Raw genomic sequence first — 25,266 nt, forward strand, 5'->3', positions numbered from 1 at the left:
CAAATGTAGTCCTTCAATTTTTGAGCCTACAAACTTGTATGTTTTCCGAGCCTGCGAATTGCGAAAGCTAGAGAAAAACAACAACTGCTGTAGCATAACTCTGTCAATGCATTTGAGGGCCATTTCCAATTTATACACTGAGAAAAATTTAAGTTCGAGATGTTTTTCTCATAGTCTGAAATGCGCTCAGCAAATCATTTGAACAACTTAACTATTATACCCGTCCGCTGTCGGTTGCTGTTATACTATTCTATATGCCTCATGTATTAGATATCCTATACACAGTATCTATCCCTCAACTCTGAAACTCAATTCATCAATGATAATATTCAAAATGCCATAAATAATATTATTATTATTTCATATATTGTAGCTCCGAGGATATTCGGGCATCTGTGTACTTGTCACTTTTTGAGTGTATAAAGGCGACAAGGACAACAAGTCGCCCACACACACACGCGCACACCCACTCTCACACACACACACACCCACTCGCATTTGAGCGTTTACACACGTTGCTGGCAGCTGACGGCGGGCGCGGTTTGACAACAGGGACCTACATTCAGTCGTTTTTCCACTTCGGCTCTGTTAGCATGTCTCTCTGTATGTGTGTGTGTTTGGCATATAGAACTCTGTTTGCCACAAAAGCGAGCTGGCCGTGCAGCACTTGCAGCAGTGCCCAACCAGACACCAAGCCGTGAGCAGCTCGCGCGACTCGCATTGCCACGAACCAACAAATTTGAAAAAGGTCGAGCGCTCAACACGGAAACGAATACGCGAGTGTGTGTGAGTGAGTGTGTTTGTTTGGGTGTAGCGGTGTGTGTGGGAGTCTGTGTATGCCAATTTATGTGTGTGCCAGTGTGTGTTCATTGCTTGCTAGAGTTGTAAAGTGTTGCAGTTAAACTTTAACCCGAATGCAGCCTGCGTCTTAATTAGTTGGTCTTCGCTTGCAAACGATTTGTCAACAGCTTGTTGTTATTGTTAGTGCTGTCTTTGTCGCTGGTGCAAGGACTTTCAGGACTCTAAGGACCTCCTCGCACACATACGCACACGGCGCATAAGCGCACTTTAATGTGAAGTACTTTTACGCTGAGCGTATTGGCATTCCGTTAATGGGTCTATTGTCCGCCTGTTGGCACACCCCACGCAAAAGTTAAAACACAAAAAAAAAAAAAAAAAAAAAATAGAAAAAAATGAAGCGTAAAAATGATCGGAATACAATTTCGGTATTTATTTATTTGATATTTCTATCTATTTTTTTCTTTCTTGGCACTTCATCAATGTGTTTCGTGCTTTTGGCACTTCTATTATTTTTTGGCCATTAGTCCATTTCAGTCTTCTGCTGCTAAACACATTTGGCACGCCTCGTTTGAGGTCAAAGTGCAACAAGAATAATCACAATTCAATTAGTTAATAACAGTTGGCAGCGCATGTGTGCGTGCTGTGGCCATGTCCCTGTCCCTGAGCTTCAGCCTCCGTCTGCGCGTCCGCCACCGCCTCCACCAGCCTGCAGCCTATGTTACGCCCACATTTTGGGGGAAGGGGTGGGGGCGCACTGAAGGTACCTTGCGAGATGCACTGAGTCCAGGGCACCCAGCATTTGGCCTTATCTAAAATATGCACACAAGTCCTTGGGGCACTCGTAATGCCAACTCAAGGCAACGTCAGCTGACGAACAACCCGAATAACCCAATACCCAACCACAGCAGCAACAACAACAAGAACAACAAGAACATTAACAAACGCAACAACAACTCATTTTATAGGTGCAATCGCAGCTTTAGTATGCAGTTACAAATATTTTGCACAAAAAACTGCACATCAACCTTGGGGGGCGAAAACAACTGCAGCAACAACAACAACAATGAACCCACAAATTAAAAGTGCTTTTGTAGAGAATAAACAGCTAAAAGTTACTCAGCAAACGGCTTTGAGTGCGAACTATTTTCATTCGAATTTTATCAGAAATTTCGTGATTTACATTTTTCGTATTACTGTGAATACATAAGGACACATGACTAATAAATCAATTGATATCTTTTACAAGTTCGTACTACGAGTGAGGGCAAAACAAAACCAAATATTGCGACCTAAAATTTTGTGTTGAATTGATAAGAAATTAAATATTTTAGATTTACTTATGCCATAGTTATAGTAGGCCCCATTTAAAAGTCCGAAAGTCATTATCCACTGAGCGGTTCTTGTCGTTCGGAAACATTTATCCTATATACAAATGATAATACCCTGTTCTAAGGCTTTAACAGAGTATCCTTTCTATGTGCTTGAATTTAATTGAATGTTGTATAATTTGCTTCAGCCTCGAAAATATCTACATATCCAAAGCAAGAACCCAACTACAACTCGAACTCGAACTCAAACCCCAACTCAAACTCGAAGAGCGAAACATTTATAATACGTATATACATATAAATACATATATTTTTTGTGAGCACAACATGCCAAGTGACGCCAATTTTATAGACTTTTTATAAAAAGAAAAACAACACAGCAACAGATACACAACAGCAACATATACTAGAACAGGAATAGTTAAGGAACATAGCTTATATCTGACATTAATCTGAGCCAGACTTAGCTGGAGGATGGCAATTCGCAAACGCAAGCACAGAAGCCACATAGCTGGCGACACGCCGACGACAACGGCAACAGCAGCGGCAGCAATGGCAGCAGCAACAACAACGGCAGCAATAACTGACAGCAGAGATGCCACGCCCACGCCAGAGGCGGTTAGGTACTGGCAGAATGAATTACTCTCGAATGCCAGCGCTAATAATTTCACGCATAATTTCTTGGATTTGCAAAATCTCTTGAATTTCAATGAGGATGCCAGCAACAGCAGCAACTCCAACAACAGCAGCGACAATATTGGTCTTGCTGCCAACTTGTCGAGCACATCGAGTGCTATTAAATTGACTAACGGCTCCATTACGGACACTCTTTTGGGCACCATCTTAACAACGGCAACGGCCACAGTGGCGCCCGCTGCCAGCTCCCTAATCTCGAGCATTGCGGCAACAACAACAACAGCAACAGCGGCAGCGGCTGCAGCAGCAACATCAGCAACGGCTGCAACAAGCACTTCCCATTTGGCACTGGTCCACGATGCAACCTCATCCACCTACTATGCCAGCCTGCTGAATATGTCGCCGGCTACGACTAGCCTGATCACAGCCGCTGCTGCCACCAAGTCCTATAACGACAGCATTCTGCGCTGGGAGCAACTGGACGGAAGTGTGGACTTTGGCTTCGATCCGCTCTATCGCCACTCGCTGGCCATGTCGATTGTCTACTGTGTGGCCTACATCGTGGTCTTCGTCGTGGGACTCATCGGCAATAGCTTTGTCATCGCCGTCGTCCTGCGAGCTCCTCGTATGCGCACGGTCACCAACTACTTCATTGTCAACTTGGCAATTGCCGACATCCTAGTCATTGTGTTCTGCCTGCCCGCCACGCTCATCGGCAACATCTTTGTGCGTAAGTAGACATTCGGATTGAATAGCACCATATTTATATTCATGTCTCTCCATTTTCCGATTGTTCGATTGGTCTGATTGCCAGAGTGATTGATGACAGTTTGATTGATTACAAAAATTACAGATCTGTTGAAAATATCGTATCTCTTATTGATTGATGGAATTGTTTACACTGATACTATATACATAACTATATACATATATACCTAACGCGGAGATTCAGTTGGTACTCATTAGCACGTCTCGGTTGTTTTTTTCAGTTTCTTTCATTTGCTTTTGTTTCGCTTCCTTTATTCGGTACTTTTGCGAGCCACGCATATTAACTGGATTTATGTTTAGCAATTAATCGGCACTTGGATTAGGCCCCACGCCAGCGACACGTGACGTATGCGCAATTTGTCGAGAAGGAGCATCAAGCCTAATGCTTTCTTCTTAATGCTAATGCCAGCAAAATACATCTGCTGAAATGAAGTAAATGAAACTGAAATATTATCGTGCATTATCATCATGTTTTATGGGTTCTTAGCCAACATGCTGCCCCAACCCCATCTATCCATCCATCCTCGGAGGGTACACTGTTATGCAATTATCATCAGCTTTTATAGCCTTGCGAGTACATATAGGAAACGAAGTACGTCCGACTATAATGAGTTCATCTAACCGTATCCGATTCTCTCTTATCTAACTGAAAACTTCTGCCATGTTGCATGTCAAATACAGCAAACGAACATGGTTGCCTTTTCATTTACTTTGATAGTAATTTGGTTGAGGGCGAAAGTCGGCTACAAGGCTATGCTTCGGAGGTCGAAACTGAAATATGAGATTTGCAAAAGTCTATGGGAAATGTATTATCATACTTATATTAATTAATTAAAATTTACTTTTTTTAATCTTTTTTAAACAAAATATAATAATAGTATTTTATTATATTCATTCGTGATCTATACAATAAAAATTTTAGTTGATTCCTTCATTGTGTTTAATTTATGTTCTTGTTTTTATGTTCATTATGTTTCTTGTATGTTCATTTATTTAGGTTTTATAATTTTAGTGCAGTCGAATATATGTATATGTAAATATTTCTTTGCTTAACTTGAATCTTGGTTCTGTAGTTTTAATGAACTTATCAACTTATTGTTGAAAAATAATAATTATGCTCCACTAAAATCAATAACATAATTACGTAAATGAGCCAATTTCATCGGGGAATATTTATAGAATATATGTTTATATATTTATGTTCTTTTCTATATTTGGCCCCAATAAACGAGGTTACGCGTGATTATGAGGGCTTAGTTTTAATAAATTGACATCACCTGCATGCTCTATGTGTGTGTCTGTGGAGACTCTAAGTGTCCGTGTGTGAACTGTCAAATAGCAACTGGGTAAATGGATTGTCGCAAAGCTTTTGCAGCTGAGAAATTGCATGCAAATCGGCGCCGACATGAAAAAATGATCAAAATCCTTCAGAAATCAAACAGTGATAGCAATGCCTGACATGTCAGGGCACGACTCCCGCGCCCCTCACCTCACACCAGTAGCCCCTTCTTTACTCCACCTGTATGGTTGTTGTGGTATAAGTAGTAGCTACCCCAACATATATTCACCTGAGCGCATTTAGAGCCTCGCAGCTGGCGCCAACGTTTGCCAATTAAATGCGCCCGCCTTAGAAAATGTTGCTCGACCCGAAGACATGCATGCACAAAGGTGGCTAGAGACAGAGAGGGAGGTAGGGAGTGAAAAGAAGAGAGCGCGGCAGTGAGTGTGAGAGAGGGGATGAGTTGGTATAGTAAACGAAACGAAAGGCAAGAGACGATTGAAAAACTGAATGGGCTGTGAGTGTGTGTGTGTCTGTGTGGTGCATTGTGTATTAGTGCGCACTCGCGCTGTCTCTCTGGCACCCACTGTCCCACTCTCCCACTCTCCCATTCTCTCGCTCTCGTTCTCGTTCTCGTGCTGGCTGCCGTTTGGGGTGGCCTGAAGGATCATCGACACAGAACTGACCTAATTTCACAAATTCAACATAGGCGCAGGGTGCTGCGGGCTGCCCAGCTCTTAGTGGGTCACTCCGCATTTGCTTGTGTGTGTAAGAACGTCTCTCTGTGTGTGTGTGTGTATTAACTTGGGCTTGGGGGCAGGCACGGACTCAGACCCAGACCCAGTGACAAACGCAGCTGCCACTGCAATAGGCCCAACTAGCAACAACAATAAATAAATTGCGACAGCCCTTGGGCACATATTGAATGCTGGCTGCTTGGCATTTTGACTTGTGAAAAGTTGCGGCACGTTAAAGCAAATGGCCGAAAGGACGTTTAGCTAAGAGAGCGTCCATTTCCACTTTCAATACCGAATTTGGTCAACAGGAATGATGTTTATTTACTTCTTATCGCCTAAATACATTTGTATTTATGTGTGTGTGCACACGACTCTGGGCAGAAGAGGCTTCAAGGGGGTCTCTTACGCTTTGGAGCTATCATTACCTAAGCACACCTCAGCACTGCAATGGAAGGTTGTTTTGCATTCAAGGACCTTTTCGCTGTGCGGCTGGCTGGATGAATTGACCTAAATATTTTCCTCTTCAGGGTTAAACTCGCTCGCTGTTATGAGTGTGTGTTTGTGTGTGTGTGAGTGTGTGTGTATGTGGTTTACCTGGGCTGGGCTGAGCTGAGCCTTTATTTATGTGTGTTTCGAAAAACCAATAAAATGCGAATTGAATTGATTTGCCGAGCGATGCTACCTTGAGACGAGGCGTTACACCAGCATGTCCTTAGCGCACTTTCTAATTGGATTCTATGTGGCAATTGTGTGACTCCTTTAGACATTAGCAATGCCAAATTCTTATCATTACGTGAGTGGTTTACAAATTGCATTGAATTTGCGAGAGTTTCCACAAAAGAAGAGTCCTTAGTCAAGCTAATGTCTAATCTGAGATTAAGACTTATCAATGAAACGATTTCAGTTAATTATATATTAAGAGCCTATATGATTTAGTAAGGATTTTAATCAACAATACTACTATACGTAGGGCTCTCCTTCACTAAAAAAGGGATTGTTATCAACAATAGGCTTTCGCCTATCGGGAACATACCCAAAGAGGACCTGTAATTTTCGAGTATATGTAGGAATAGAAAATGCGTTTTGCCCCACGCCGTGGCAGACCTTAACAATATTGAATTAAATATTAACATTAATTTTAAATAAATAATAATTTCAAATAAATGATATCGCTCTTTGAAACAACGATTGGTTAAGCATAAATCATTGTACTACTTGGTTCTGATGCAAGAATGTTTTTAGCAACAAATAGTGCAAATGTTAAATCCGCTTTCCGACACATTTTGAAATCATGGAAATAGAATATTTTTGGTATCCTACGATGTGTTCAATTAAGTGATTTTAAATTTGATACATACATATATAAAGCGTTCGCTGACTGTACGATTCGCACGTCGCGTGGATGGAATCAAGTCACGTATTTTAAAGTCATGTTTGCTGGTTACTTCATTAAATAGCGACGACTGATTTGCGATATTCTTGGCTCACGGCGCGTATGCGAAACGCGGCTAAAGAGCACTGTTGGAATGCTATTGCTATTGCTGCTGATGCCGATGCGGCTGCTCTTTATGATGAAGTAATTTTTCTTCACTTTCCAATTGTATTTTAATTTAGATGCTACGTGCCTTCCGTGGCACAGCATTCGATTGGTGCTAGTTGCTGGCCTGAGTCCTGCGGCCCTTCAATTCAATTTAGGACCAAGTGACAGCAGTCACCGCAGGACGTGACGCAGCAGCAGCAGCAGCAGCAACAGCAGCGATAAACATAACAATAACGCATTTTCTTGAAGTGTTATGCGCCCATCCATGGATATTTCACGCCCATCTTAATCGAAGCAAAATCTTGACGAGCCACATTGTCGGATTTGTTCCACCCGATTATTTTATTAACTTTATGGCCCCAGAACGGATCCCCAGAACTCAAACCAAAAATTAGCGAAGCGTTACCAGCAATGCAAAACCAAATCCCATTAGCGTGGCCTACGATATAAGTTCGCGCTAACTTTTGCGCTGACATGGCTCAGAAATGGAGACAAAACCTATGAAATGACGAAGCATGGAATACCCTCATGACTGCCTAAACATCTGTTAAGTTGAACGAATACGAACGAATACGAATATGAATAATATATACTCACCATAAACACTTTTATGTAGGGTATTTAAGGTGATGCGTCCCAGAACTTAGCACTTTCAATTAAGAATCCACCATGTTACACAATGCCTGTCAAAATTTGTATATCCTTAGCGAAAGGGTATTGCAAACAGCAATCCTAGGGGCTTGGCTTGTGTTTAGCTGTTTGACATTTGCCTGCGGGTCAGAGTGCATCCATCCAGGAGCGAAGGTCGTGGTGATAAGCTGTAAATATCGATTGGAATTATCAGCTGCAGTCCATCAATATTTTCTGCGGCCATCCGCTTAGTGCCTATAAATACAAACTTCAAGCAGAGTTCGAGCAGCATATGCTGCCAATCGGAGAGTAAGAGGAAGAAGAGCTCACCAATTCGGACTGGGCTCAATTTGATTGCGTTCACATTGAAACTTCGAGGCAAAGTTTTGAACGAAGACAAACTTTTGTGTAAGCGATATATCAAACCGAAGGCCAGCGCCAAAATAAATAGCTAAATATTAAAAGCAACGGATATAACTTGAATATATCACAGACTGTTGCACTTGAAGCTGCAAAAATAGAATCGAGTAGGATAGAAGTGAAAGTGCTCGACTTGCAGATACCTTCATCAAAAGTGTATATTGATCCATTATAATACTGTATAGGATCCATCATAAATAATTTGATGTCTACAATTCGAATAGTCTTCGAGCAAAAGCAAGCCAGCTCAGTAATTGACTTAAATGTAGGTAGAAAACAGAAACATAACATATACATAGAATTATCATGAAACGCCTTGTTGCATGGATTACAGGGTATCAGAGTTGAGAAAAGTAACCAAAATCTATTTAAGTTGCTGTCCAGAGCTGTCAACTGTCCAACTGTGCTCATGTCTTTTGAGTGGTCGTCTGGAGTGTGTTGACTTGGTCAAAGCGCACACAAAGCGCACAGAAATAATAATAATATTTATATTTTTATGTGCCAAATCACATTAAATTTTGCGCTTTATTATTGGCCCGACTCGCCGGTGCACGGCGCGTATGCATAATATACCGAAACGAGATAAGACAGGCGGACGAGACAGGAAATTAGACAGAAGCCACATATGAGCATATATTTGCGCAGCTTGCCTCTGACCCCTGACTGTGTGGGTGGCTGGGTTCAGAGAGGGGTCAGCGGTGGGGCTGAGGCTGGTGCATTGAACTCCCGCACGGAGTTAATGATGCGGTTGTTCTTGTGGTTATTAGCACCTTTTAATTGCCATTCGATATGTCATGCCGCAAGTACGTTTGGCACTGTCATCAACCTTGATGACATGTGCCACAGGGCACATTCCTTGCCACGCCCTTCGCCCTTCGCCCTTCGCCACCCCTCTACTCCTTCAATCCTCCGTGTGTGCGTGTGTATTTTAGAGCCTTTTGTGTCTGACTAAGTTATTTGCTGTTGGCATCTCAAGTCATAACTCAACAGCCAAAGGCAGAGCCACTATACACTGAAAGAAAGAGTCTAGTGTAAAGTATTGATTGGCTTTGGACAACTTTTCATTTGAATAGATAGTGGAGAGAAGAAGAGACAATGAGTGAGACTGAGTGAGTGAAATGGAGCGTCAAAGAAAGTGGAAAGAGATATATTTGGTAGTCTTACGGTTTGAAATAAACTCATTCATCAATAAATGATTGTTTTAATCTATATCCAGATTTTTGATTAATAATTTATAAAATGTTTTGTTAAATATTTAAAATTTGAAATCCCCAATTTAAGTGAACTGCTCATCTTTTCTATTCTTTTCCGAGTGTATTTTCTTTAACTGTCAATGTATATGTGTGCGTATTTATAGACAGTGCGAATCATGTCTTCCATCTTTCATCAAATAGAATAAAGGGAATACAAATTAACTTGGCCAGCAGCTGAGGGCTGCTTGCTGCGTGCTTTTGGCATCGTTGGCAAACAACGCCTCATGCTGGCTTCTTGGCAATCTGAGACTTGTCACCAAATTATGAATGATATGCAGAACATAAATCTCAGTCAGCAAACAACGATGTCGGCGACGTGGACGACCGACTAGAAAGAAAAACAAAAACATGAACATAATGCATTGAACGCTAACCAGGACCGCAAACAGGACTCCGACTATGACCACGGCCACCACGACCGCGACTAGGACAACAACAGGAGTACAGACGCAGACATGACCGAAAGTTACTCAGCATAATTTTGATGCAGGCCCTGGATGTTAAGCCGAGTATATTCGCTTTGAACAATATTTTGCTCAATTCAAAAGGTGTTCGCTCGTAAAAAATTATTTCCTCGTGCTCTCAGTTCGTAAGCGCGTATTCAGCAGTTGGCTATAATCAAGTTACCTGCTATTGCAAAGTTGAGGCTCAATGAAAAACGCCCCTTCTCTAACTATTTATATTTTCTCTTGCAGCTTGGATGCTGGGCTGGCTGATGTGTAAGTTTGTGCCCTACATACAGGGTGTCTCGGTCGCGGCTTCGGTTTACAGCTTAATTGCCGTGTCGCTAGACAGGTAAGTGAGCCAACAAAGAAATGACAACTCTTTAAATTTACGTGGCTATGAACCTTTATTGTGGTATTGGAATGTGCTGGGAGATGGGTCGGTATGGGTTAGGGGTTAGGAGCGGGTATCGGAAATCGGGTAGGCTCTCTAATGATGCACCACAACAGCGGGAGCAGCATGATGCACTGGCACTAGGGGCACAATGGGCTTCACGGCATGCACAGCGACCACAGGCTTGGCGACGACTGGATGCACCACCCTCACAGGGGCGGGATGATGCACAACGTGGCTGTTGGATAAGTGTGTGGGCGTTTTAAAAGATTAATGTAATATTCAAGTCAAGTGCTTACTATCTGATTACTTACGAGTGCACCGAGTGGGCGCCGTGATGAATGATTGGTGAGTGCACCACTGCGGGAGCCGCAGCCACCACTGGTGTGTGCACCACCGGAGCCACGGCGACTACTCCCGGATGGGCATAGGCCTGGACAGCGGCGCAAGCGACGAGCACGAACAGCTGCAAAAGAGAGATACGCTGTTAGCTAATGAATCAGCTCCACCATCAGACACAGCTCCACTTCAATATACTCACAACTTTGAACATTTTGAATGTGACTTTGTTGTTGTGTTTCAGGTGGATTTGTTAAGCTGAGCAAATGAGTTGCAACTGTTGTCAATCGGAGACTCGAGTGCTGCTTTTATAGCATCCAGAGAGAACTGACTGCAATTGCAAAAGTGAACGCCGACTCAAGCTCAATGCAAGCCGGCTAGGAAAACTGGTCACAGCCAGAGTCGGAGGTTGAGACTAACTCGGAGTCTGAGTCGGAGGCTGTCTCAAGATCAAGTTCAGTGCTCGCCTTGTCCGTATTTGGCATTAATCAAACATTTTTTTTTATCTATGTAGAATGTTTGCTGAATTTTGTCGCGTTTGCCTTGGGCTGCATTCGACACGTTCTCTCCGTCAAATGTTCGCCTTGTGTTTCCTGCTGCACTAAAGCAAACTTGGTCTGCAAAAGGTCACCTAGTACATACCCTGTGGTCAGCTTAGGACAAAATTAACCTAGATTTTGAGAACAGTTGAATCTTCACTCAAGGGACTCAGCTTTACATTGTTTTTGAATCAGCATTTCCCTATATTGAGTTTTGTTTGTCCATTTTATAATTCGTATCAGCTTTCTAACTTATCATTCCATGGTGTCTAAGGAAAAGGGCTTAAGTTACTCAGCCTTACTATGCAACTTGTCAATTTTTGCTAACATAATCGATAGCTATAGATTTTAATGAAAGTTATGGAGGAATAAATCAAACTGGGCTGTCATTCAATTATCAATGCATCCCATACTGTCCATTGGTGCCCCTAAGCTTCGCTAGCACCGCAACTCAAGGAGTGTTGCGTATAAAAAAGATACAACAGATATCTTGACAGCTCAAATCTATGCGCATAAAGTCAGATATGCTGTGGCCAGTTGATTTATCAAGTGGCAGTAAAACGCTTTGACAACGTTTTGACGTGTGGCACTGCCCGTGCCACTGGATAACAGCATAGCAGGACAGCAGCTGAGCTGTGGGGCACTACAGCAGGATAAAGACAGAGGCGCCGCATTTATGTGCAGCTTTCATTTATATCAATTTCTCAGCGACAGCTGCCTCAGGCACAGCAGCAGAGGCGGCGTCTGCTGCTGTTGTCATTATTAAGAGCGAGAGGAGCAGAAGAAGAACAGCAGGACACTATATCATTTGATCGTTTGGTTGCCCGCACGTATTGCAGCGCAAGCCCATGCTTCATGTCAATCTCGTTCTGAGTTGTTTTGTATTTCTTTGTATTTTACGAGCGCTCGTAAAACGATTCGAAATTTAAGATTTATTATCTGTAACATGAAACTTAAATCAGCACGCAATGTCCTGGACGCAAGCGTACGCACATCTTTGCTTATCACTTGCTTAGCCAATGCTATTTAATTAGGGCTCTTAGTTTTATAGATATGTATCCTCAGCCTCTCAGGCTCCCATCCGCTCATAACATAAATATTATCACATGGATAAGCCAACGTGTGTGCGTCTGTGGGTTCGAGTTTTATGCCAATGACTGTGCGGCTTTTGTGTTTGCCGGAATTTTCATGCGAGTTACCCTAAAATGTGAGCAGCAGAAAAAGTATTTCTCATTCATCTGTCTTGTCTACTTTTGCGCTAATACCCTTTAGCTGGTAATGGGAAATGGGTACACTGATATTACCAGTGAGAATCAAGTATGTAAAGAAAGCGGTCATTAACGATATTATACACAGTTTTTGTTTTCAATCTGGATGCAATTTGAATTCATATGGAGAGAAAGAGAGAGAGAGAGCGAGAGAGAGAGAGAGAGATTGGAATGAAGAAGGTAATCACTAAGCTACAGGGTAGCTGTAGTCGGGTAACCTCTTGTTATAACTTTCAAGATTCTTGTCACTAGGGGAAAAAGTCATAAAAGTACAAAACTTTGAGCTGTGATTGTGTGTGTGTATGTGTGTATGTATGTGTGTGAGTGTATGCCAATGTGTGTGCCAATTATTAAATTTGTTCTTTATTTATGGAAATAACTTGCTGTGCGCATAATTTTGTGAAAACTTTTGTTCAGTCGCGGCAGCCTGGGAGCACGAGAAATGTCGTCTTCCGTTTAGCCATAACTCAGAATATAATCGGTTATCCCGGTCACAGATCGGTCAGGAGACCCCATGTTTGGCCAGCACGTGAAACTTAATTAGACTGGCAACCAAATCCCGCAGACAAATTATGTTAATGCAATCGCTATACCTAAATATATATCTAGCTCCCTTTATATATATACATATACATATATATATATATAGTTGGGTCTATAAATAAACATTATGACAATTTGATATTGGCTTTGAAAAGTTGTGGCTGGGTCCTAATGGAATTACCGTTGTGTTCGTTATCAGCAAAACGCTTGCCCGCCCAGACGACAACAAAGTGGCCAAAAAACGTACAATGGGTGCTAGAGCACGGGGCAAGGGACAGAGGTAGAGGATGGCTGGAGAGATTGGTAGAGGCTGAGCAATTGTGGCTGGAGTCGTGGCTAGCCCCATAATTATTATACCCTGAACCCATTGCGAATGTTTCGAAAAGGGTATACTGTTTTCTGCAAGTGAAATGGAACAAGTGTATGGAACAGAAAAAAATGCCCATTATATCGATGTGTATTAATATTTAGAAATAGTTTTTGAAACATAAGAGGAGGACTACAAAGTTACAAGTCAGTATAAGAAATACAATATAAATGAAATGAAAGTATTGCCTCACTTCATATTTATCTCAAAATATCTACCATCATCGATATAAGTATTTGGCATATATACTAGGGCATACAAAGGGTATATTGGTTATAGTATAGACATATATAGACTTGGAGCCAGTGCACATCTAGATATCTTGCAGTCAAGCACTCTCTATTTTGTGAATGGCGCCGACTGCAACGAGTGCGGTCTTGTGGCTGGTCTATTGAATAGGATGCCATAATAAGTGGTTAGCAGTAAGCCGAATGAAAACTGCCAAAAATGAGACCTGACCCACCTCACTCTCCTAGGTGCCCCTGCTGCCGCTCCGCACCCCGCTGTAGTAACTGCTGCTCTTATTCAAATTACGCTTGATTATGGCAGGCCAAGTAAAAAATGGGGGAGCTCCAGCTGAGCGAGGGGGGCGCACGTGTTGCGACGGGAGTTCAATAGTCGGAGCCGTCGAGATTGGAAAGTCGAGCAGTCAGCAGAAAAAGGCTTAAGGATGCGCAGTTTCTGGTCTCAGTCAAGGCATCCTGCGTGTGCGAATTAATCAGGCTAAGATATTTGCATGTCGTCATCGTCATCCCGATTGCCATTAGCCTTGACGAGGTGCCGATTTGAGGGGGAATGGCATAGCAACGGCATTGCAATGGCGTTGGGGATGGAGTGGGCGTCACAGTAGCAGCTGTTAAAAAATTCTTTCTTGCAGGTTCATTGCCATCTGGTGGCCATTGAAGCAGATGACAAAGCGACGAGCACGCATCATGATAATCGGCATTTGGGGCATCGCATTGGTAACCACCATACCGTGGCTGCTGTTCTTCGATCTAGTGCCTGCCGAGGAGGTCTTCTCGGATGCACTCGTCTCCAGCTATACGCAGCCGCAGTATTTATGCCAAGAGGTGTGGCCACCGGGCACCGATGGCAATTTGTATTTTCTGCTGGCCAACTTAGTGGCCTGCTATCTGCTACCTATGTCCTTGATAACATTGTGCTATGTGCTCATTTGGATCAAGGTCTCCACGCGCAGCATACCTGGCGAACTTTCCAAGGACGCTCAGCTGGACCGCATGCAGCAGAAGAGCAAGGTGAAGGTCATCAAAATGTTGGTGGCCGTCGTCATATTGTTTGTGTTATCCTGGCTGCCTCTCTACGTGATTTTCGCGCGTATCAAATTCGGCTCGGATATATCGCAGGAGGAGTTCGAGATACTGAAGAAGGTAATGCCACTTGCTCAATGGCTAGGATCCTCCAACAGCTGCATAAATCCCATACTCTACTCCGTGAACAAAAAGTATCGAAGGGGTTTTGCGGCGATCATCAAGTCTCGCAGCTGCTGCGGAAGACTCAGGTGGGTTCATAAGTGGGATTCACCTAGATCGCAACAGTGCACTCACATTCTTTCCTTCTCTTTTCCTCACACTTAGATACTATGACAATGTGGCCATAGCCTCGTCCACTACGAGCACTCGCAAGTCCTCGCATTACCATCCACATGGCTCACGCAAGAGTCCCAGCAGTCCGGGCTTGAGGAAGACCAATGCCGTGTCCTACATTTATGAGCACAACTCGCTGCGCCGCCATAACCTGATGATGAAGCAGGACAGCAATTTGTCACAGCAGATGCTGCTCAAGCAGGACTCGCATGGCTCTCGCCAGTTTCTCATCAAGCAGGAGAGCTCCTGTAGCGATGCCTCCGGTAATCGGCGTCTACTCTGCCAGCAGGACAGCAATGGTAGCAAGGTCTCGCTCTCCAAGCAGGACTCAATTGTTTCGTACATGGAGGCGCGTCGCGCTCAGGAACGTTCAGTGGACTCCACACTGACTCAACAGGACACAATTTCCGTTGATTCCCGTCGATGTGGCATAGGTGGCATCACTGGCATCGGCGGTATCGGAGGCATTGGTGGAATCGGTGGCCTCGCTGGCACAGCGGCGTCATCATCCCTGCTGGATAAGCGACAGAAATTCGTCAAACAGGATTCGGTGATTAGCTTTGTGGACCAACGACCAGAGCCGCGCCGCCATCAGTTGGTCAAACAAGACTCGGTTATCTCGTTCGCCGACCAGCGACGTGGCCTGCTCCATAAGCAGGACTCGCTTATGACCAATCGATCGGGAGATGCACCCACACATCATGTCTCCATACTCAAGAAGACCGACTCGCAGCTTAGCTATAGCACCTGCTCGCCCCGACGTAACGTGGAGCTCTATGAGTAGAAAACAGCGAAATAAACAACTACATACCCACTCACACATAACTCACACCTACACATACTCATAAATATATATTTTATAAGCTATCAACACTAAAAATTAGAAAGCGGAGAGTAGATGGCGAAGCAGTCGATGGAACGGATAGTGAGCGAGGGAGCAGGAAGAGGGACTGTGATAGAAGTCGAAGCCGTGAACTGAGGCCAAGGGCATGAGTTGGACCAATTCGTTAACAGAATGAGCGGGGATAGCTAAACATAAATATATCGTAAATAAGCTGAGAAAGCGCAGATATTTTAGATTAGACAAAGTTTGAATACCCTTGCAGAAATGAAGAGATATGTAACCACTTAAATGCAGAAATGGTTTATCATTATTATAGCAAAATGGCAAAAGAATTCACTATCAAAAGATTGTTTTCATCGGATGTAATATAAATACAATGTACTCACGCGATCTGCAAATCAGAGAATCAAGTAGAAATCTTTTAGCGAGCAATTGTTCCTAAGACAGTTCTGTTTATATAAATATGTATACAGATGATAAGAGACACATGATATGACCCTCTGCAAGGGTATACTACACAACCGGGCGGGCTCCCTTAGTCAGGCAAACATACCAAAGAGAAAGTGCAAAAGATAGAAAAGGAGGAAGCGAGAGAGTTATTCGCAATGCACCTAAACTAAAATAGTTTTTAGATGTTTTATACGTGTTCCAATAGTTCTATATACACAAACACACTCACATCAGTACAATAGAACATATATAATATAATATATGTATATGTGCATCAAAAACTACTCTTGAATATGCCATAGAGTATAAGGGCACGCAGTTTTTAAGATTGTTTATACTCGTCATCTTTGCTATTTATATCGAAATGCTGCTTGGCTTAAGAACCAAGACACCAAAATGTACTTGAGTGTTGGGGGGTTGGCAATTTTTTACTAGCAGTCGTTGGGGGAGTCCTACTGAAACGTTTATTTGGGTAAACATATTTTCTACGAAAAGTGAAGAGTGAAAAATAAAACAAACAAACAGGCAAGTGTCCAAGTATCAATGAACAAATAAACAAATTTGAGAAACACCGAGGTCTAAAGTAACGTACCTACTAAATTTTTGTATGAACAATTCTTACAATTTATATATTTACATGCATCTATATATATGAAATATATATATTTGTATTGATTTTGGAATAAGCAATATATATGCAATACACACACGCACACACAGACACACATATATAGAAACACATATATGTACACATACAGATGCATCTACCAAACAACAATAATCCATTTTATTAGAGTTTTACACAGAAACAGAACGTGAATAGAATTGAGATCAAAGATAGGGGGGTAGGCAGTGGAAAGCGCACAAAGTCGACCATTGGAAATGTTTACGTAGCAGTTGATATACATACATATAATAATAATATGCTACTATTTAATTTGAATTTTATTCGGTTTAGATAAGTATACTTACATACTTAAGTCAAGTAGAGGGGAGGCAGTCGGTAGATGCTGTCTGAACGGAAATTCGCACTTAGCGTATCACAAATAAAAACAATAATCGAATATCAAATATCGAAACAAAACTCGCTAAGCTCTAAATATCAAATATAGGTCGATAACGGTAACTAAAGCTGTCCGAACGAGAATTCGCACTAAACGTATCACACACAAATACAATAATCGAATATCGAATATCGAAATATAGTTCGTTGAGTTCTAAACACCAATCCGATAACGAATACGATCACTAAAACAATTTTAAACAATGACTAACTAATAAGCTATACAATATAACTATGGAGCTACAAACATACATATATATCTATATATTAAAATATATATATTGATACATACATTTACATAACGAAAACTATGCAATTTTATTGTTAGCCAAAATTTTATAAATGTCAAGTAATAACTGTAAACAAAACATTTATACATATACAGAAGAGAAATATATGAAAAGTATATACTACAATATATATATATATTATAAATATATATTCTTAACAAGTTAAAGAGTAAACATATAGCGCTGTTCCCGTGGCACGCTTTTGACAAAATCTATTTCAATCAAGCATTTAGTTTAAACAATAAGCATACAGCTTCAAGTTTCAGTATGCCCAAGATACTACAACTATAAATGCAAAACTTCATGAAGCCAGCCCGTTTAAATGCTATGGATAAAAAGAAACCCTGAAATGCCATCAAGCGAGGATATACATACATACATATATGTGCATACTTGCATATATACCAAATCTTAAACCAATATAAAATACAGGCACTTCGTGAACGAGCATAACAGATAAGATAAAATATTTCCCCAGCGCCTAAAATGCAGCAACAAATGCATAAATAAATATCCATAACAATAATATATTTTATATATATTATATATATAAATTATATAAAAAAATGTCGTTATTATTATTATTACGATTACACTATGCAACTGGTTGGGGATCATTTGTGTCTTATATTATTAAATCTATTAGTTTTCAAGTATTCATTAAATATATATATATTAAACTGATATAAATTTTATTAAATTTATATTATTTTTTCATTTTATTTTATTATTTAATTAAGAAAAAATCTTTATAACTGTTTAAACAGCTATTAAAAGTTGATCATAAAAATTGATTTCAATTAATAGTAGACGAAAACAATCTAAAAAAAAAAAAAAAAAAAAAAACAAACAAAATAAACTGATAGAAAACAAATACCCATTCCACTCAAAAAATTAAACAAATTTGACTTCTTTTTTAAAAGTTATCAAAAAATTACGAATCGAATTGGAAAAGGTTCGTTGCATGGTGTACTCCAGCGCTTAATCATAAATGAGATCCACACATTGATTTTTTTATTTTTTCATAATAGTTATATACAGCCCTAAAATCTGTATTGATATATAAGTTATATGCATCAACAGTTATAAATGAACTTTATGTTTTAAAATTACAATAAATTAATATATGAGAAGAAAGAAAAGGGGTCAATGACATAAATTCCCGTTAGATTTTGTTTAATATTATTGTATGACAAAAATATATACAAACAAATAAAACAAGAATCGATATGTTATCAAGCTATACAATAACCATATATTCACATGTATTAACATCAATGGTATAAATTCATATATATATATATATATATATATATATATATATATATATATATATATATATATATATATATATATATATATATTAATATCAATATATATGTTTACGTATATAAACTACAACACCAAAGATTCACGTATATTAGCAGAAATAAATGTAATATATATTAATATATTAAAACAAAAATCAAAATGATAAAGTGATATATTGTTTATTGTTGTTTTTCTGCAAGTGTATGAGCAGCTGTTTAAAATTCTTGGAGACTTTAAGTAGTACTATCGTTATCGGCTTTAGGCAAGCGTTTATTTTTGTAAAAATATATAATTGCTATCAGTGTGCTGTAAGTTGGTTATATTTGGATATCCGAATTTGATTCAATGAAAAATGAACCGCTGGATAAATCGTGTCGCTGTTGTTACCGGCGCCAGTTCGGGTATTGGTGCTGCATGTTCCAAGGATCTCGTGGCAAAGGGCATGGTTGTTGTGGGCTTGGCACGTCGTTTAGATAAACTTCAACAGCTGAAGGCAGACCTACCCACTGAGCAGTCAGCTCGTTTTTATGGCCACCAGTGTGACGTGAGGGTGGAGCAACAGGTAATCGACTCCTTTGCCTGGATAGACGAAGTCCTGGGAGGTGCGGATGTGTTGGTGAATAACGCAGGCATTATACGTCGTGTATGCATCACAGACGAGGGCAATGGGGAAGATCTGCGAGATACATTAAATACAAATGTATTGGGCGTTAGTTGGTGCACACGACAGGCCTTCAACTCCATGATCCGTCGCAAAATAAACGATGGGCACGTGATTATCATCAATAGTATAGCTGGTCATGAAGTACCGAAAGCTCCAGGCTTTAGCTTAAACATGTATGCACCATCTAAACATGCTATCACTGCACTCACCGAAGTGCTTCGCCAGGAATTTCAAAACAAAGGCACCATGACTAAGATTACGGTGAGTACTGTACTGATTATTTGGAAATACAATGTGACCTAAATTTTTTCCTGCAGAGCATAAGTCCTGGTGTTGTCGATACTGAAATCTTTGACTCAAACTCTCCCGAGGTGGTGGCCAAAATGCCCATGTTACTTCCCGAGAATGTGGCCGATGCTGTCAGCTACTGTATTCAGACGCCACCCAATGTGCAGATCCATGAGCTAATTATCAAGCCCATGGGAGAACAATTCTAAGCCGATATTTATATATGTTATTCCGATGCTTTTAATTATTTGAAAAGTTTCTTTGTACCAAAACGTTAAAAAAATACCGAATGTTTATATAAAATTTTTAAATATCTATACAGATATATCGATATGTGCACACATCTAAAGCAATCGTTAAAAATTCGTAGTCGATTGCATTACTATCATCGATATCATCTGCCAGCAGTCGTAGTTCGTGTCGGGAATTGTTTTTATTTTGTATTAATTTGCAAAGTTTCATTAGTTAATTGTTTAATTGGTCACTGTTTATTATATATTGCAATAAAAGAGAGAATTTTTCGCTGGGGTACTCATACCCGCATTGGTTGCCCTGTGCTAACGAAAGCTAATTAAATTACACAAAGGCAAAACATCTTCTCTGATTGTCTGTCCGTCTGTCTGTCTACGTCATTGCTATTTTCGTGCGAACACTACTATCTACATACATACATATATTATGGAACGCCAACAACAACAAGTAGCGCCAGTGGCAGAAGAGCAACTAGACATCGAGGACAGCATGAAGCATTGCTTTGAGAACCTTATTGTCATCGATGTAGGCGCAAATTTGACCAACAAGAAGTATAGCCGTGATCTGGATTCTGTTGTTCAAAGAGCCAGAGACGCAGGTTTGTTTATTAAAATTGTGACAACTTAAATAATAAGACATGATTGGGTGCGGCAAATGGTCATCGAGAGCGCACACATACGCATTGAAGAAGGTCAATCGGATGACAGGCGATAAGCGTGCAACATGTGTGAATGATTATTGCGTGTGCGTGCATGTATACGTTTGCGTGAATGCCTATGTATTTGAGAATGTTCGTATGCGAGTGCACCCAGTACAGTGAAAGCTCCGCCTACTAACCGCTGTTTAAATCAAATAATAACCGAAGGTGCAGGCATACTTATCTTTTGATTTCATATCTGCATATTTTATAATTCATTTGCATTATTAGATTTTATATACGTGATGCAGAATTATTTAACTATATGTTTTATGTATAACTATAAATATGTGTAAATATGGATCATTCATGCATAACCATATATGTACATATGTATAATATTTACATTATATATTGCAGGTGTTCAGAAGCTAATGGTACACGGCACTTCGGTCAAATCGAGTAAGGAAGCGTTGCGTCTATCGCGTATTTACCCCGACATTATCTATTCGACTGCTGGCATACATCCGCACGACTCAAAGTCGATTGTGGAGGAGCCGTCCACATGGTTCGACTTTGAGCATATTGCACAGGCGCAGGAGTGCGTGGCGATTGGTCCATGTGGCTTGGACTATCAGCGCGATTTCTCCGAGCCAGATGTGCAAAAACAGATATTTGCCAAGCAACTGCACTTGGCAATTCATCTAAAGAAACCTCTGCTGATACACGAGCGATCGGCTCAGCATGATGTACTCGAAATACTCGACAAGTATGATGATCAAATATCTATTATAATAATATATATATTATAATATGTGTTGATACTCATTGTTGCTCATTGCAGATTCGAGAATCTACCGCCAGTTATCATCAGAGGCTTCATGGGCACCGCTGAGGAGGCACTCAAGTATCTAGATCGCAGATTCTATATCAGCTTAACTGGGTACTTGTGCAAGGATAAATCTGATACAGGTGTCCGTCGCTTGCTCGATAATGGAACGTTGCCATTGGACAGGCTGCTGGTGGAAACCGATGCTCCATTTATGTATCCCAATACTCGAGCGTCAAAGCTACCTCAGCATGTAAAGAGTGGCATTACAGAACGCTCGTTGTTGTATTTACACAGGTGGGACTCTTTTTAAAAAGAAATTAAATTAAACTTATATTTATGTATACATTTTAGATATTGCACCTTTCAACGCAACGAGCCCTGCAGCTTGCCAGCAATTGTGGAAATGATAGCTGCTTTTATGAAGAAAACACCGGACGAGGTCGCCTTGGCCACTGCCTTTAATGCCTTAAAGCTCTTTGGCTTGTCCTAAGAATGGTGCAAGCTTAATATATACATAATTTATCGAGCCTGAGATTCACACGAAAGACTCACACCATGTGCCTTAAACTCTAAACGAATTCAGGATGTGCTAAACCCTGAGAACACATACATACGCAAGCGAACTCCACACTCAAACTCACATAACTACGACGCATTCGCATGCGACTTGCAAGAAATACTTCATAACTCTCCCTCCTTTATATTTTATATTATAGCTGCGAATTTTTGTTTACGTGAAAATTTTGTAACTTTAAGTTGTTTGGTAAGCAATGACTTTGTTTACAACCGAATTCGGTGCCAAGGTGGTGCCAAGTGAAGCAGAGGTATTGTCTGATACGCAAACTCAATTTGCACCTGTTCTCCTCTGTTTCACACCATACGAAGCGTGCGCTTCGTGACTGTTAAAATGCTGCAGCTCTTAGTTATTTTCATTGTGTTTTTTCATACAATATTTTGTCTATATTCTTAAGATATATTATTTATTTAGGGTTCCTGTTTTGTATACCAACCTTGTAGGTGTTTCATTTAGTTTTATAATACTTTTGTAAATATTTATTTTGTTGTTCGTTGTGAAGATGATGATGATGATTATTATGGTAAACGTGATGTGATCATTTTATGAGCTAAATATTTATATAATATTCACATTTAGTTAGTGCTATGAGTATACCTACACAATATATATATATATATATAAACAAACTATATTTTGTTAAACTTACATACATTTATCAACAAACATATATGTGATGCTCTATATACGTTGTACTCTGAACTGATCAACTAATAGAGGTGCATGAAAATCACTTTATGCTCCTTCTTCGCTCACTCACACACACACACTATTTTCCATTTGAATAAAAACAAAGCGAATTTAAATGAATTACAAAACAGCAGTTTTTTGTGTATGTTGACAATAGAATACCCTTTCATGCAATATATTTCAGTACGTATATATATATTATATATATAAAAAACTTGCCTTTCTATGTTATATAAAAACATACTTTCTATTTTCTACGGCAGCTATTTAATGTAGCAATTCGATTTTGATGAGAATTTATATTTCACATATTTTGAAATACCAGGCTTTCCAATGTTAATAATTAATACAATTCGATCGGTTCGACTTATGTTTATGATTTCAGCTGTTTGCAAAGAAACAGATAGATGTATAGATATAATTTGACTATGCCTGTGGAGGTATCTCTCATGCGCCACACATTTCATGCTATAGCTATAATATCCTCATTCAGTAGGGTATAACAAAACTGAGGTTCCAACAAATATATTTTTGGTTTGATTGTAGCAATATTTTTGCTTTTAAAAGCGTTGAATGTTTTTCAAGTCTTCAAACTGCTTCAGTCTATGCAAATTATCCCACCATTGTTTAAGCCGATGACGCAGTATCAAGGCGAACCAAGGTGTCAATGGGGCACTGAACTTGGCTATCGCCTCGTCGATCTCTTCTCGTTTTAGGTAGCGCACCTCACTAACCTCGTTGGCATTGGGCTTCAAAGTTACATCCTTTTGAAGGAAAAGTATATAATCAATCTCATGCTCGCCCCAGACGCCGTCCCCCGTGTTTGCATAGTGAATGCGCGTTAAGTAGTTAAAATTATCTGGTTCAATCTGATTCGTGGGTATGCCCAACTCGTAGTTCAAGCGTCGTTGTGCCGCCAAACGTATGCCCAGAGCATTCGATTCTTGTCTCTCTTGCTCAATGTCATATAATGGATGGCTACAACAAGCATTTGTATATGTGTCTGGGAATGTAATCTGAAATGGGCAGGTCATTAATATTAATGAGATTTAATCTAGATTTCGAAATCCTTACCTTGTGCACGGAGCGCCTTTGTACGAGCATCTCGCCTTTGGAGTTAAATAGAAACACACTGAAAGCGCGGTGCAGCTTAACATCGCCTGTTCCAGGGTGCACACGATGGCAGTCGGCCTTGGTAGCAGCACCGATGGGTTTGTCTTGCTCGTCCACTAGGATACATTGCTCCTTTAAGGCGTGCGCCTGGAGAGGATCATGTATTTCGATATTCGCATGCTTCTGTTGACTCAATGATATGGTGCTGCATTTACGCAGCAACTGAGTACGTGACCAAAGGTTAAAGCGCGACGTCAACATTATTTGGTAATTGAGGTGTTAATGACTAGCTTCAAGTTCGGCCCTAAACAAATATGTATAAAAAGTGAAAACGTCGTAATGGTATTAAATCATTGGTGTTGCCAACTGACGTGTATATGCTTATGTTAGACAGCACTGGTCACGTTCAACAGCTGTTCGGCAGCTGCTGCAGCCCTGGCAACAGTGATACACATTTACTCATAATCATATATTCGCTGCGTCCATAGCTGAAAATTGTAAATAGCAGTGTAGTTACTTAAGTAATTACCTATACACATACTCCAAAATGGTAAGCTTAATATTTATAATCAATCTGAGTATGAATATTCAGTCGTCTAATATGTGCGCAGATCCGATTTATACTCATACAAAATCGTGCAGGCAAAACTCGCCTGGCCAAGTGGTATATGAACTTTGATGACGACGAAAAACAAAAATTGATCGAAGAGGTGCACGCTGTGGTCACAGTTCGAGATGCTAAGCACACTAACTTTGTAGAGGTAATAGCAATATATTTTTAATTGATACACCTACAATTCTACTGACTAACGTACTGTGCATCTTTTGCAGTTTCGTAATTTCAAAATTGTGTATAGACGCTATGCGGGTCTCTACTTTTGCATTTGCGTGGACGTCAACGACAATAATCTCTGCTATCTGGAGGCCATACATAACTTTGTAGAGGTGCTGAACGAGTATTTCCATAATGTGTGCGAGTTGGATCTTGTATTTAATTTTTACAAGGTGTATAGTGTCGTTGATGAGATGTTTTTGGCTGGCGAGATACGCGAGACCTCACAGACAAAAGTGCTCAAACAGCTGCTAACATTAAACTCATTGGAATAGACAGATTTCCACGCACTAAAATGATGCATTCCCCATTGCCCGCTTATCGAATCTTCACATAATATATTATAATATTGTAATACTATATATCTACATGTGTTCTATATATGCAAGCAAAACAACTCTCAAATGTTAAAAAATTTATGTTTAGAGTCCAATGATTTATAAGAGATTATATGCAGATGCAAGTATTAAAGAATATTCCAATCAGCATTACTGATAGTGGAGTACATATACATACATTAATATACATAAACACATA

At 40.3% G+C, this 25,266-nt stretch overlaps 6 protein-coding genes and 2 long non-coding RNA genes across 11 annotated transcripts; 5 read left to right on the forward strand and 3 right to left on the reverse strand.

Annotated features, from left to right (window-relative positions):
* The first annotated feature begins 680 nt into the window (after positions 1-680).
* LOC6575496 (neuropeptide SIFamide receptor) lies at positions 681-16,509 on the forward strand. 3 transcript variants are annotated; one of them, XM_002001469.4, is made up of 5 exons: positions 681-748; positions 2,318-3,495; positions 10,088-10,187; positions 14,163-14,804; positions 14,881-16,509. In XM_002001469.4, the coding sequence occupies exons 2-5, from the start codon at positions 2,604-2,606 to the stop codon at positions 15,671-15,673; spliced, it is 2,427 nt and encodes an 808-aa protein (XP_002001505.2). In that variant the 5' UTR covers positions 681-748; positions 2,318-2,603; the 3' UTR covers positions 15,674-16,509. The 3 variants fall into 3 exon arrangements, with proteins under 3 accessions (XP_002001505.2, XP_043863948.1, XP_043863947.1); XM_044008013.1 differs by having other exon boundaries at positions 698-790; XM_044008012.1 differs by having other exon boundaries at positions 698-786.
* On the reverse strand, positions 3,489-7,383 carry LOC26528089. Of its 2 annotated transcripts, XR_001449622.3 has the most exons (3): positions 6,908-7,300; positions 3,701-3,955; positions 3,489-3,620 (listed from the first exon to the last, which is right to left on the reverse strand). It is a non-coding gene; the product is annotated as an uncharacterized LOC26528089 (long non-coding RNA). The 2 variants fall into 2 exon arrangements; XR_004364899.2 differs by lacking the exon at positions 3,489-3,620 and having other exon boundaries at positions 3,622-3,955; positions 6,908-7,383.
* Positions 7,493-8,187, forward strand: LOC122756998. The gene is made up of 2 exons (XR_006356881.1): positions 7,493-7,635; positions 7,706-8,187. It is a non-coding gene; the product is annotated as an uncharacterized LOC122756998 (long non-coding RNA).
* LOC6575497 (cuticle protein 63) lies at positions 10,218-10,881 on the reverse strand. The gene is made up of 3 exons (XM_002001470.3): positions 10,771-10,881; positions 10,544-10,695; positions 10,218-10,467 (listed from the first exon to the last, which is right to left on the reverse strand). The coding sequence occupies exons 1-3, from the start codon at positions 10,780-10,782 to the stop codon at positions 10,326-10,328; spliced, it is 306 nt and encodes a 101-aa protein (XP_002001506.1). The 5' UTR covers positions 10,783-10,881; the 3' UTR covers positions 10,218-10,325.
* Positions 16,510-19,073: 2,564 nt separating the features above from the next.
* LOC6575498 (farnesol dehydrogenase) lies at positions 19,074-20,124 on the forward strand. Its single transcript, XM_002001471.4, has 2 exons — positions 19,074-19,772; positions 19,829-20,124. The coding sequence occupies exons 1-2, from the start codon at positions 19,200-19,202 to the stop codon at positions 20,006-20,008; spliced, it is 753 nt and encodes a 250-aa protein (XP_002001507.1). The 5' UTR covers positions 19,074-19,199; the 3' UTR covers positions 20,009-20,124.
* A 62-nt stretch (positions 20,125-20,186) lies between these two features.
* On the forward strand, positions 20,187-22,904 carry LOC6575499 (3'-5' ssDNA/RNA exonuclease TatD). Its single transcript, XM_002001472.4, has 4 exons — positions 20,187-20,649; positions 21,109-21,457; positions 21,533-21,814; positions 21,872-22,904. Exons 1-4 carry the CDS (start codon positions 20,478-20,480, stop codon positions 22,008-22,010), a joined length of 942 nt encoding a protein of 313 aa, XP_002001508.1. The 5' UTR covers positions 20,187-20,477; the 3' UTR covers positions 22,011-22,904.
* A 389-nt stretch (positions 22,905-23,293) lies between these two features.
* Positions 23,294-24,287, reverse strand: LOC6575500 (isopentenyl-diphosphate Delta-isomerase 1). The gene is made up of 3 exons (XM_015168040.3): positions 24,269-24,287; positions 23,859-24,201; positions 23,294-23,800 (listed from the first exon to the last, which is right to left on the reverse strand). The coding sequence occupies exons 2-3, from the start codon at positions 24,156-24,158 to the stop codon at positions 23,345-23,347; spliced, it is 756 nt and encodes a 251-aa protein (XP_015023526.1). The 5' UTR covers positions 24,159-24,201; positions 24,269-24,287; the 3' UTR covers positions 23,294-23,344.
* Positions 24,288-24,338: 51 nt separating this feature from the next.
* LOC6575501 (AP-2 complex subunit sigma) lies at positions 24,339-25,217 on the forward strand. The gene is made up of 3 exons (XM_002001474.4): positions 24,339-24,447; positions 24,509-24,658; positions 24,729-25,217. Exons 1-3 carry the CDS (start codon positions 24,445-24,447, stop codon positions 25,002-25,004), a joined length of 429 nt encoding a protein of 142 aa, XP_002001510.2. The 5' UTR covers positions 24,339-24,444; the 3' UTR covers positions 25,005-25,217.
* Positions 25,218-25,266: the final 49 nt, after the last annotated feature.

Source organism: Drosophila mojavensis, unplaced genomic scaffold, assembly GCF_018153725.1.
Source record: "Drosophila mojavensis isolate 15081-1352.22 unplaced genomic scaffold, ASM1815372v1 contig_231, whole genome shotgun sequence".
Lineage (NCBI taxonomy): Eukaryota > Metazoa > Arthropoda > Insecta > Diptera > Drosophilidae > Drosophila > Drosophila mojavensis.

Bases quoted from the DNA above. Each gene is read 5' to 3' on its own strand.
- LOC6575497 (XM_002001470.3), bottom strand. The intron at 10,468-10,543 runs GTAAGTAATCAG...CTTATCCAACAG, and splicing joins GGCGCCCACTCGGTGCACTC to CCACGTTGTGCATCATCCCG.
- LOC6575501 (XM_002001474.4), top strand. The intron at 24,659-24,728 runs GTAATAGCAATA...CATCTTTTGCAG, and splicing joins AGCACACTAACTTTGTAGAG to TTTCGTAATTTCAAAATTGT.
- LOC6575500 (XM_015168040.3), bottom strand. From the start codon at position 24,158: ATGTTGACGTCGCGCTTTAACCTTTGGTCACGTACTCAGTTGCTGCGT. The intron at 23,801-23,858 runs GTAAGGATTTCG...TGCCCATTTCAG, and splicing joins AAAGGCGCTCCGTGCACAAG to ATTACATTCCCAGACACATA.
- LOC6575499 (XM_002001472.4), top strand. From the start codon at position 20,478: ATGGAACGCCAACAACAACAAGTAGCGCCAGTGGCAGAAGAGCAACTA. The intron at 21,458-21,532 runs GTATGATGATCA...TGCTCATTGCAG, and splicing joins GTACTCGAAATACTCGACAA to ATTCGAGAATCTACCGCCAG. The intron at 21,815-21,871 runs GTGGGACTCTTT...TATACATTTTAG, and splicing joins TCGTTGTTGTATTTACACAG to ATATTGCACCTTTCAACGCA.
- LOC6575496 (XM_002001469.4), top strand. From the start codon at position 2,604: ATGGCAATTCGCAAACGCAAGCACAGAAGCCACATAGCTGGCGACACG. The intron at 10,188-14,162 runs GTAAGTGAGCCA...TCTTTCTTGCAG, and splicing joins ATTGCCGTGTCGCTAGACAG to GTTCATTGCCATCTGGTGGC. The intron at 14,805-14,880 runs GTGGGTTCATAA...CCTCACACTTAG, and splicing joins AGCTGCTGCGGAAGACTCAG to ATACTATGACAATGTGGCCA.
- LOC6575498 (XM_002001471.4), top strand. From the start codon at position 19,200: ATGAACCGCTGGATAAATCGTGTCGCTGTTGTTACCGGCGCCAGTTCG. The intron at 19,773-19,828 runs GTGAGTACTGTA...TTTTTCCTGCAG, and splicing joins GCACCATGACTAAGATTACG to AGCATAAGTCCTGGTGTTGT.